General features: G+C 42.3%; 1 protein-coding gene across 1 annotated transcript in view; it reads right to left on the reverse strand.

Moving 5' to 3' along the window:
• Nucleotides 1-689: 689 nt before the first annotated feature.
• The window catches only part of vps8 (VPS8 subunit of CORVET complex), a 414,958-nt gene continuing 402,977 nt past the window's right edge, over nucleotides 690-12,670 (reverse strand). The window contains exon 45 of the mRNA XM_060898945.1: nucleotides 690-886. Within this exon, the coding sequence (XP_060754928.1) occupies nucleotides 743-886 (144 nt within the window). The 3' untranslated portion in view covers nucleotides 690-742. The remainder of the gene's footprint in view (nucleotides 887-12,670) is intronic.

A 12,670-nucleotide genomic window follows, 5' to 3' on the forward strand; every position in this document is an offset into this window, starting at 1 on the left:
ATGCCAAACCACATACTGCATCAATTACAGCATCATGGCTGCGTAGAAGAAGGGTCCGGGTACTGAACTGGCCAGCCTGCAGTCCAGATCTTTCACCCATAGAAAACATTTGGCGCATCATAAAATGGAAGATACGACAAAAAAGACCTAAGACAGTTGAGCAACTAGAATCCTACATTAGACAAGAATGGGTTAACATTCCTATCCCTAAACTTGAGCAACTTGTCTCCTCAGTCCCCAGACGTTTACAGACTGTTGTAAAGAGAAAAGGGGATGTCTCACAGTGGTAAACATGGCCTTGTCCCAACTTTTTTGAGATGTGTTGTTGTCATGAAGTTTAAAATCACCTAATTTTTCTCTTTAAATGATACATTTTCTCAGTTTAAACATTTGATATGTCATCTATGTTCGATTCTGAATAAAATATGGAATTTTGAAACTTCCACATCATTGCATTCCGTTTTTATTTACAATTTGTACTTTGTCCCAACTTTTTTGGAATCGGGGTTGTAAAATGTTGTACAAGTGTGTGGTATCGCTGTGGTATAAGTGGAATAAAACACTCTGGGACACGCCATTGGAGGAAAATAATCTGAACCTCGTTACTGTTTCAGCATACTCCTAACGGTTTCATTCCTTACTTTCTTGTTGTGGATGTGAAGGCCAGTGAAAGAATGAAGACATCACTGTGGAGAGTGTGTAATGCTTTTATTCGGGTCTGTAACAGTGGGCGGAGTCTGCACTACTCCTCCACCATCGGTGGTGGAGAAAGCTTGAGGCTGAGGTTTTCACTGTGATAGAGGCTTCCTGTTCCTGGGTGGGCGGGGTTCAGCAGGCCGGCTCTCTCGCTGCTGTGGGAGTGTGTGAGTTCTGTGAGGATCGCCAACTGCACGACAAAAACAAACAGAAAATTATTCAACACGCAAACGTTAATTTAGTCCTAAGCATGAAAACATTTCATCCAAGCTATAAAGTCAGTACTGTTCATTTCTTAAACATTAAACGGACTAATTAGTTTGGTCTCTCTGGAAAACCAGACACTGTATTGTTTTAAAATGTGTGTTTTGCCGCCTTCATTAATTCATAACTGTGTTAATTAAGCTGGAAGCTAACAAAGCCAATAGACTCGTGCACTTATTACAGAAGGTTCCCAAAGGCTGATTGGATGGTTAATAAGTCCAGCTTTTTAAAACAAGTTAGACTTGTAACCTTTTCTGAAAGAGAAACACTCGATTTTAAGATATAAACTACTCTACCACACTTTTAACTCGTTATTGAACACACACACACTTTCATTTTCTCTTGTTCTACTTCAACAACTCCATTTTCTGTAAGGGTTTTTTTTCCCTTTGCAATTTCTGTCCTCCTCCTCCTCTGTTTATACCCTTCATATTTCACCAAAGCCTTTTTTTCACGTCTGTGCACAGTCTCATATGCACTCGATGTAAAAACACAATCTCAGCCTACTGTTTTATATTTTTGTCTGCTCTCAAATTAAAACGGAGATTTGACTATCTGGATCGATCTGTCAGATTGAGATAACGTGACACCACGAAATGTAAATTTGAACGTAATTTCTTGGAAGTCTTTCCAAATTTAACTGCACATTCCGGTCGTGTGATAATGTAAAGAATGGATAAGATGAAATTTTGGAGGACCGCACCATCATCTCTCGCAACACCAACGTTAGAACAGGAGAGACGATCCTGCTCGAGTTACTGCGTGCTGATCGGTATCTCCACAACATATCTGGGTGGGTGGAGGTCAAAGGGGAGGTAAAACATTATATAACTGGCTATATATATATTTTTTTAAACTCTATGTGCAACTTGACAATAATCAGAGGCTGTTCAGAAATGAGAATAAAGCAGTGTAGTGGAAAATTACTGACTAAAAGCCCTATTTTCGGATTGTGTATCCTGAGATGCTTTTCAGCTCATCGCTGTTGTAAAGAGTGGTTATTTGAGTTAATATAGACCTGTCGTATCAACAGGGTGTTTCTGCCTGCAGAACTGCCACTCACTGGATATTTTGCAAACAAGACAAACAGCCACGCAACAGTCAACATCACTGAGATCAGACCCCATGTTAATGTTTGGTGTGATTGAAGCTCTTGATCTGATTCCGGATGATTGTACACATTTAATAACTGCATTAATTTGCATATGTATACAGTATATTACCGCTGTCAAAATTAGCGTGCTAATCGCTGCGATTAATTTAAAATATTTAACACGTTAAAATAAATGAACACAATTAACGCAGCTGCGTTTTGTTTACTTCCTGTGTGGGGGCTGACCTATGACATGGATGCCGTGAAACCTCATCCTAGCCAGATGTTGCGTTCATGTGCTATGGGAAGATGATATTTTCCAGTTGGGAAGTGGTATTTACCAGTGTGTTGTGTTCACATGCTTTTGTTGTTGTTGACAAATTAAAGATGGTGGACCAGATTCAAGTTAGCAATAGTTAGTTAGTTATCGTTAGCAATAGCGTCTGCTCTGGATAGGTAAAAACCATAACAACACATTTTTAAAGGAAACGGATTTCTAACTTATTATATTACACTTGTTAATGACGCAACGTTGCATAGACACAAAAAACTACCCACTAGTACTAGTAAAATAAAACTTTAGTAGCGTACAATGCTTAACATTCAAGTGTCTTGTACCGCTCGCCGCCATGTTGAAAAGGTTAAAGTTCATCTCATCTCGGCAACTCGTGTATCAAAATTTTCTACGAGTTGCCCAGTGTAAAATACCACAAGAGGGGGCGTTCATGTGTGCTTTCCATGTCGGCGTTTGGTATTTACCATAATTCCCATAGCACATGAACGCAGCAAGAGACAATCTCTTGCTAAAGGTGGAGACGAACAGTGAAGGAGTTTTAGGCGGAAAGTTTCAATATAAAAAGTTGCCTGATGGAATCACTGAGAAAACAAAAGTAAATTTGCACGGTTTGCAAAGCTGAATTCAATTATCACAGAAGCACCTCATCTTTAAAATATCACCTTCACGCAAAACACCCTGTGGAAACCATCTGTACTCATGTGTGGTACTCATGGGCAAATAACTAAACCAGGAAGAGAAAAGGTTACAGTACCAATGCTTTGCTACTTGGATAGCTAAAAACTTCCAACCTATGAACATAGTGTTTTCTGTATGTGTATTCTCTGTGTGTGTGTGTGCGCGTGTGTGTGTGTGTGGCCTTGATTTTGAAATCAACTGGCACTTTACGGGCCTGAGTTTTATTTCTGCACCGGCATAGGACTGTGTTTAAAGATGCTATTAAATAATGATGTCGGAAATATACATCCTTTGTGATTATTCTACATTGAGTTGGTGAGTTTACATTTAAATATGCATTACAACAAGCTTCAGTCTTAAGAAGAAAAAAGTTTTTAACCACGATTAATTCACGGCAAAATGTCTGACTAATTAGCTAAAATTTTTAATCGATCGACAGCCCTGCAGTCTATACTATAGCTTATAGATAAGTATATGATACAGATTATATATTTATATGATATATTGAGATGTAACAAGATCAACTGTGAGCTACTGCTCACTTATGTATCGCCCCGCTCTCGCTTAGATCAGAATGCAAGCAATGGAAGGAATAGGACACTTATTATGAATGTCGACTTCAATAAATAATGAACCCTGAAACGAGTAAGTAAAGAGCCGTGTCTCTCCCCAGGGATTTCAAACAGCATCCTGGTAAACTGTCATTTTGAAATCGCATTCTGCTTCTTGAAATAGCATCAAAATCCACCCTATATGTTTCGTAAATACAGTCAGTCGGTAAACAGGAAGTCGATGTGCGACAGACCTGAAAACGGTACACACGGTATAGAACCCCAAGCTGAAACTCGGCACCAAATATCAAGCAGTTGTGATTTGTGGTTGCTGAGAAAAGTGCGACGAAAATTTTGTAAATCCACCCTGTGTGTTTTGTATATACATTCAGTCGGTAAACAGGAAGTCGATGTGCGACAGACCTGAAAACGGTACACACGGTATAGAACCCCAAGCTGAAGCTCGGTACCAAATATCAAGCAGTTGCGATTTGTGGTTGCTGAGAAAAGTGTGATGAAAATTTTGTAAATCCACCCTGTGTGTTTTGTAAATACATTCAGTCGGTAAACAGGAAGTCGATGTGCGACAGACCTGAAAACGGTACACACGGTATAGAACCCCAAGCTGAAGCTCAGTACCATATATCAAGCAGTTGCGATTTGTGGTTGCTGAGAAAAGTGTGACGAAAATTTTGTAAATCCACCCTGTGTGTTTTGTATATACATTCAGTCGGTAAACAGGAAGTCGATGTGCGACAGACCTGAAAATGGTACACACGGTATAGAACCCCAAGCTGAAGCTCGGTACCAAATATCAAGCAGTTGCGATTTGTGGTTGCTGAGAAAAAGTGTGACGAAAATTTTGTAAATCCACCCTGTGTGTTTTGTAAATACATTCAGTCAGTAAACAGGAAGTCGATGTGCGACAGACCTGAAAATGGTACACACGGTATAGAACCCCAAGCTGAAGCTCGGTACCAAATATCAAGCAGTTGCGATTTGTGGTTGCTGAGAAAAAGTGTGACGAAAATTTTGTAAATCCACCCTGTGTGTTTTGTAAATACATTCAGTCAGTAAACAGGAAGTCGATGTGCGACAGACCTGAAAACGGTACACACGGTATAGAACCCCAAGCTGAAGCTCGGTACCAAATATCAAGCAGTTGCGATTTGTGGTTGCTGAGAAAAGTGTGACGAAAATTTTGTAAATCCACCCTGTGTGTTTTGTAAATACATTCAGTCAGTAAACAGGAAGTCGATGTGCGACAGACCTGAAAATGGTACACACGGTATAGAACCCCAAGCTGAAGCTCGGTACCAAATATCAAGCAGTTGCGATTTGTGGTTGCTGAGAAAAAGTGTGACGAAAATTTTGTAAATCCACCCTGTGTGTTTTGTAAATACATTCAGTCGGTAAACAGGAAGTCGATGTGCGACAGACCTGAAAACGGTACACACGGTATAGAACCCCAAGCTGAAACTCGGTACCAAGTGGCTATGATTTGTGGTTGCTGAGAAAAAGGGTGTTTCGGACGGATGGAAGTACGGAGATACGGATGGACAGAGGAAAACCAGTATAACCCCCCCTCCTTCGGAACAGGGGTATAATATATATGGTACATAATACATATTGTATATGGATCATATAATATATATATATATATGTGTGTGTGTGTGTACAGACTAACCCTCACTCTCCCTCTCTCCCCCCTCTCTCTGGACACAGAGCTGACAGGTCACTGAGTAGCTCAATATGAAAAAGGACAGACTGTCAGAAGAATCCATTTCTCCTCTCCATTAGCAGGCGCCCTGTCCTCCTTATCTTCTAATCTTTCCTTTCCATTCCCACTCCATTGTCTCTTACAGTCTTCTTCATTCCCTCACTCTCCATCCTCTCAACACTCCTCTCTCATTCTGTCTCCATACGTCTTCTTTCTTGTCTGTTCTTCATCTCTCTCTCTCTCTCAGAAGCAGCAACGTGATGGAAAGAGAGAGAGATGCTCGTATTATAATACAAAAGAGGCTTTTCTCTGTTCATACACACAACCTGGATGTGAAAATCTCTGTGAGAGAGAGAGAGAGAGAGAGAGAGAGAGGCAACGTCTCCTTTACTAGGACAGAGCGGTACAGAGGCCACGCCTCCACAGTATAGTAAAACATACTGAGGCGAAGAATCTTCAGTGTGCTGAAGCCACACCTCCTTGGCCCAGTACAGCATGATCAAGCCACGCCTCTTTGGCTCAGTGCAGCATGCTGAAGCCACGCCTCCTCAATCTAAGTGTACAGAGCTTAGACTCGCTTCCTTAACTACAGGACAATTAAAAACACTTAAAAGGTAACACACACACACAATCAGGCTGCTGTTGGTATGTGATTAACACTAGTGTTTTTTTGGCCAGCCTTCTAATGAATACCCTTTACAATAATACATTTAAACAGAAACACCTCCACAGTGCTAACCACACACACTGCACTTGTGAGAGCTGCACTTGTCCTCCACAGGGAGATTCAAGACACAGGCCAATGACTCTCTCTCTCTCTCTCTCATACGTACACACAGACACGTCTCTGGCCTTTTTTTTCTTATTTACTCATCATCTGAACCCATTTACAGATTAATTAAAGACATGGAAACTAGGCTGAGATGTTGTACCTGCTGTGGTAATTAAACAAAAGGGCAGGTGTGGGATTTGAACTCACAACCCCCCAGTCACTAGCACAAAGACCGCAACCAACAAGTTACCACTTCCCATTTTCTCATTAAATAAAATTCATTTCCAATCCTTTCCGGTGCCCTCAGCTGTGGTGTGATGAGTACGCTGAAGCTGAATCACTGCACTGAAATCCATCAGCACAGCTGTCGCAAAGCAACTCGAGCAAACACTGAACTCTGGAGTTCTCCGTCCTTGCAGAAGGTGAGCGTTATAGTGAGTTTGTAAATCCATTTTTTTCAGCTGTTTATATATGCCGTTATGTTATTACGTTATCCAAATTAGACTTAGCCAATAAAACCCCACTCCAGGCCTTCTGGAAGGCCACAAACACAGTTAAAAGGAAAACTCCACCATGAAACACATTAAGTTTTATAATGAAATATTTATTACATGGCGGCACGATGTAGTAGTGGTTAGCGCTGTCGCCTCACAGCAAAAAGGTCCGGGTTCGAGCCCCGTGGCCAGCGAGGGCCTTTCTGTGTGGAGTTTGCATGTTCTCCCCGTGTCCGCGTGGGTTTCCTCCGGGTGCTCCGGTTTCCCCCACAGTCCAAAGACATGCAGGTTAGGTTAACTGGTGACTCTAAATTGACCGTAGGTGTGAATGTGAGTGTGAATGGTTGTCTGTGTCTATGTGTCAGCCCTGTGATGACCTGGCGACTTGTCCAGGGTGTACCCCGCCTTTCGCCCGTAGTCAGCTGGGATAGGCTCCAGCTTGCCTGCGACCCTGTAGAACAGGATAAAGCGGCTAGAGATAATGAGAATGAGATATTTATTGCATGCTTAGCAATTCTGGTATGATTAACACAACTGTATTGATGATGGGGGTATTAGGATGAAGGGTGAAACTTTGGAACCTGGTCTGTTTGAGCACAATGTCCAGACAAGGAGGTGAGAGAGAGCTGGACAGACTAAGGCTACGTTTACATTAGACCGTATCTGTCTCGCTTTCTTCGTGGATGCACTGTCCGTTTACATTAAACCGCCTGGAAACGCCGGGAAACGGGAATCCGCCAGGGTCCACGTATTCAATCCAGATCGTGTCAGCTCCGGTGCTGTGTAAACATTGAGAATACGCGGATACGCTGTGCTGAGCTCTAGCTGGCGTCGTCATTGGACAACGTCACTGTGACATCCACCTTCCTGATTCGCTGGCGTTGGTCATGTGACGCGACTGCTGAAAAACGGCGCGGACTTCCGCCTTGTAACACCTTTCATTAAAGAGTATAAAAGTATGAAAATACTGCAAATATTGATGCAAATACTGCCTATTGTGTAGTTATGATTGTCTTTAGGCTTGCCATCCTTCCACTTGCAAGTGGTAAGTGATATGCACTGGGATCACACACACAGCGGCTCAGTCCCAAAAACACTGCTAGTGTGCTTCACTCGCGCGCTCTGTGAGCTGCGCAGGGCCGGAGTGCGCACCCTCCAGAGGGCACTCGCTGTTCAGGGCGGAGTGATTTGGAGCGCAGGATGCCTGCGGAGCCGAGCGTATCCGTGTATTGGCGTTGCTGTGTGCACGCAAATCGTGTATTGGTGTTGCTGTGTGCACACTAATCGTTTTAAAAACGTTAATCTGATGATCCGCTGATATGGTCTAATGTAAACATGGGCTAAAGCGCTGCTGCATCACTCTTTTTAGGTGGAGATGAAGTGAGGGCAAAAACCCACTGGTACTGCTATCAGCACATAGTTAGCATTGTGGGTAATAAAGGAAACTGTTGAGCAAAGTGAACACGTTGACCAACATGTCGGTGAAAGAAGTTTAAACTACAAAAGTTGACAGTACAAAAAAAAACACTGAAGATCACATGCTAATTATAAAGATTAACATGAAAGTCATTCAGGATTTCCTTTAACCGTTAGCTGATCTTGATTTATGTAATCGTGCATTTTTTTTTTTACGTACAGCCCACTTGTTTACCTCGTCTACAAACATTTTCAGATTTTGTACACAGTAACACAAACCCACTCTGTAAGGAAATAATTAACCCAATCCTTTGATAGTTTCTTGATCCTTTGATCAATCACTAATATTGATAACGTTATTAATTCAGCAGCCCATGCGATAAGAAAATGTAATTAGTATTGTGCAATACTACGGTTATTCTTTAGTTTTATTCTGCCAGATTTTTGGACCGTTTCTTCTCCCGCAGTTTTCAAGATAGAGACCCCAAACCATGCGGTATGATCAGGAATGATGTGCTTGTATACAGCTTTTGAATCGACGCACCCATCTCTTGTTCTTCTCGTTTTTCTGTCATTTTTTTTTCCATAGAAAATGAATGGGGCTCATGTTTCGAGTCGTCCTGCTTGGACACGCTTCACTGGAGATGCACAAAACGTGATGTAATACCTCAGGCCAACTTCCCCAACACATACATGCAATCTGTTCTGACCTGCACTCGTCTTTTCCTTTCTTTTCGCTCATCCCTTTCCCCCCCATTCACTTCCATTCAGGGGCGTATCAAGCTTTCCAAAAGTGGGGGTGTTCTGGAATGGGGAAGCCATATCATTAGAAATCGGTTTATGGCTATATACACGCCCGGCGTGTACACTGTGATGTACTGTCAATGACCGATATGGAACTTTTTCATACCCATGGTCCATGGATGCAAATGAAAGGGAGGACAGCAGAAAAGCCTATAAATCCAGTTGACTCCAGCCAAGTTCTGCATTTCATGCAGAGATCTATCATGTTGGGTTTTGGTGTTGTTACTGCCAGGGCTATGTAATTATTCAGTAAGTGAAGGCAAAAAGTCACACACAGTGTATAGATCATACACCATCATGCATAACAGTTTGGACTGGGATCGCTTTGTGTGAGCAGGAGGCATGGCTAATCAGTTCACGTTGGAGAAGCGCAGCATCCTGGAAAGACCTCTTTAGTATAGCATTCAAATAAGACGGGGCAGTTCCTGCTTTTAATGTCTTTAATTATTCAAACTCGTGTACAAAACTTGTTTGCATCATGCATTACATCAGGTTTAATGCATAAAATTTGAAAATGATGCAATAGACTACACATACGACAAACACTTAATGGCCAAATAACATTACTGTACAACAATTATTGAACATTCATTCGATTTGAAATGCCTTTAAATCTCAATTGAAAAACTCTTCTAAAAAGTGATAAGCAGTTATAATGCATGAAAAGTAGACTTGGTACAAACACACACACTCGTAATAAAAAACTTGCCTCAACTGACTTTACAACTAGTAACTACTATTAACACAATCTTTGAGGGCATGGCGCCTGGGACAACTGTTTGAACGACGGCATCGCAAGCGCTTTGAGAAGGGTCTGTCTGAAGAGCCAGGCACAGTAAGCACCGCATGCTAGAGCCCTGCACTCCTGCGGGAGTCCCGCGGGACTCGCGGGACCCGCCACAAAGCAGTGCGGCGCGGGACAAATTTTGAAAGCTCATTGCGGGGACTGGCGGGACCGGAAGTGCACATATGCGGGCGCGGGCGGGAGGGCACATATGCGGGCGTGGGCGGGAGGGGTGATAAGCTGCAGTCCCGCTAACTAAAAACGTGTTTGATATAAAATTTATAAATTATTAATTTATGCCTATCATATATAATTTGTGCTGGATATTTTATTTGCCATTAATAAAAACATTTTAAGATGCCTAAATTTGCAGAGAGTGTCAGATTGCCAGATTGAGTGAGGAACAGCATCTTAAATTTGCCATTGATCACCCTAACGGGAAATCCTTTGATCACTCTAATGACTCGCAGTTCACACCCAGCTAGCAAGAGAACCATGAGTGAAGTGATTTACTGCTTGCGTTAGTCTACAACTCTAATCAGAGAGACAGGTTACACAGTGACGGTAGGCTTGACTCAATGCTATCCCAGAAATCCTTCCTGTAATATGAAAATTTGGCTGTCCAATCAGAGGCGGCCACATTTGCATATTACAGGAAGGATTTCTGGGATAGCATTGAGTCAAGCCTACTGTCACTGTGTAACCTGTCTCTCTGATTAGAGTTGTTCACTCATGGTTCTCTTGCAAGCTCTGCTTTGCAATAAAAAAAAAAAAAAACATTGGTACAAAGCAAGCCCATTCACTTTTTTATGCTGATCAGAGAATTACAATGGTTTCTCATGTGACAAAAATGTGCGATTCGCTATTAAATATTTTAATCGCTTGACAGCACTAATTATTATTATTAGAGACACTACATGCTGAATTCAGAAACAAGGTAAATAATAACGAACGTGAGCTGTAGATATTTATGCTCAAATCCACTCAAAGTAGGGGGCGGGGCACCATCACGCTGTGTCAAGACAAGAACTTTCCTGAGAAATAACGCGAACGTCTGCATCATGCGGGATTTGCGGGCGGGAGCGGGACAAAATATGGCAGGTGCGGGCGGGAGCGGGACTGAAAATCATAATTCTTTGCGGGCGCAGGCGGGAGTGGGACTGCACAATGCGGGCGCGGGCGGGAGCGGGACTGAAAAATCCGACCCACGCAGACCTCTACCGCATGCGACGTCAAACCTGGAACGGTGAATCAGGAGCGGTAAAACTGGTGTTGGCTCTGCAGCTCTGCAGACAGACACTGTATTATTGAGCGCTTTCGGCACGCTACGCAAACTGGCTATTATATTCACGCAACTGCTGATTGGTCGGGTGAGAAAAACTGTTTTGAGTCCGTTTCGTGGCTGTTTTTTGTCTAACGTCATGGCAATAGTTTACTTCCTTGTTACACATTTTATAGTAGCTGTATAATTTTCATAATCATGTCATTTTAATCTGACAAAAGTGCGGGGGATGAAATTGTGTTTCAACAAAAGTGGGAGGGATGAAACGTACGGGTACGCATCCCCCGCGGGTGATACGCCCCTGCTTCCATTCATTTTTTGCCCATTCAAATTGCTCAGTAACATTTTGCCACACATCTACCAAACTTCATATGGCACCTCAGGTCAAATCACCCATCTCACACACAAACAGAAACACACTCATTTACTCAAACACACACACACACACACACACACACACACACACACACACACAATGTTAAAGCTCTGCTGCATCTTACGCAATATACCGCATTTCTCTTCAGAGAATGCACTTTTTAATTACTGTCGTTCATTTGTGCTGCATTTGTTCTATAAACACACTGGATCTCATTTATCTATCATTTAGTAAAGCAAATGCTTGTGTAAACCAGTTGCGACTAAAAATTCCTGCCGAATTTACAAACGTTTTGGAAATGCTTTGTGCAAGTTGAGGAATGCCAGCTAAATTACCAAGCTCACATGGCACAGCTAATCTGCATGTAGTGACGCATAACAGGTCTAGTGCATGGACAGCTGTGAGCACAAAACGATCAATTAATGTCCAGCCTGAGATACAGAAGTGGAAGTTATTTTGATAGACAATCACGGAACACCTGTGAACACAAGTATGTGGAAGAGGGTGGATAGCGCTTTGCTCTGAGGGCGTTACGTTGCATTGTGGCACTGCGTAAGCAGCAGTGGGAAAAGATGCTGTTACTTTGCATGTCTCAGAGGAAGCATGTGTTAGCCTTCATTCTCCTGTTTGAAGAAATTCACCGTTTGGGGGGGAAAAGAAGAAGGAGAAAAATAACCCATATTCTGACTTTTACAGCTCTAACACCTAACATGACACATCTCCAGACTAGCTCTCACCTAAAAGAGAGAGTTTCACAGAGAGAAAAGGACAAAATACACTGAAGGAAAGAGAGAGCAAGAATGAAGAAACATTCCTATCAATTTTGTCAGCTCAGGAAAGCAATTAATTTTCATTCCTTTCAGTTGCCCTCTGTCTCGCGTGATGAATACGCTGAAGCGGAATCATTGCGCTGAAATCCATCAGCATAGCTGTCGCGGAGCAACTCGAGCAAATATTGAACTCAGAAGTTCCCTGTCCTTTCAAAGGTGAGCATCTTTTCAACGTGAATATTTTAGTTTGTATGTGAATATTTTTCAGCTGGTTGTTTGTACGCTATATATAGTGCTCCAGCCTTTTATAGCATGTTTCCACCAGATTGTACATTACATCATGGTACTGTTGCTGTTGAGTATCTGCCTCCATTTCCCATTACATAACAGGACCTGTGAAAGTAGGAGGCATTTTCTAGATGTTGTGGGGTGGTGACATACACTCACCGGCCACTTGATTAGGAACTCCCATCCACCTGCTGTTTTATGCAGACAGCAGCACAATGCACAAACTCATGCAGACAGAAATCAAGAGCTTCAGTTAATGTTCACGTCAAACATCAGAACGGGAAAAACTGTGATCTCAAAGTGTGACTTTCTTTCACTGTGGCATGGGTGTTGGTTTGAGTATTTCAGAAACTGCTGATCTCCTGGGGTTTTCACACACACAACAGT

The sequence above is a fragment of the Neoarius graeffei genome, chromosome 18 (assembly GCF_027579695.1).
Source record: "Neoarius graeffei isolate fNeoGra1 chromosome 18, fNeoGra1.pri, whole genome shotgun sequence".
Lineage (NCBI taxonomy): Eukaryota > Metazoa > Chordata > Actinopteri > Siluriformes > Ariidae > Neoarius > Neoarius graeffei.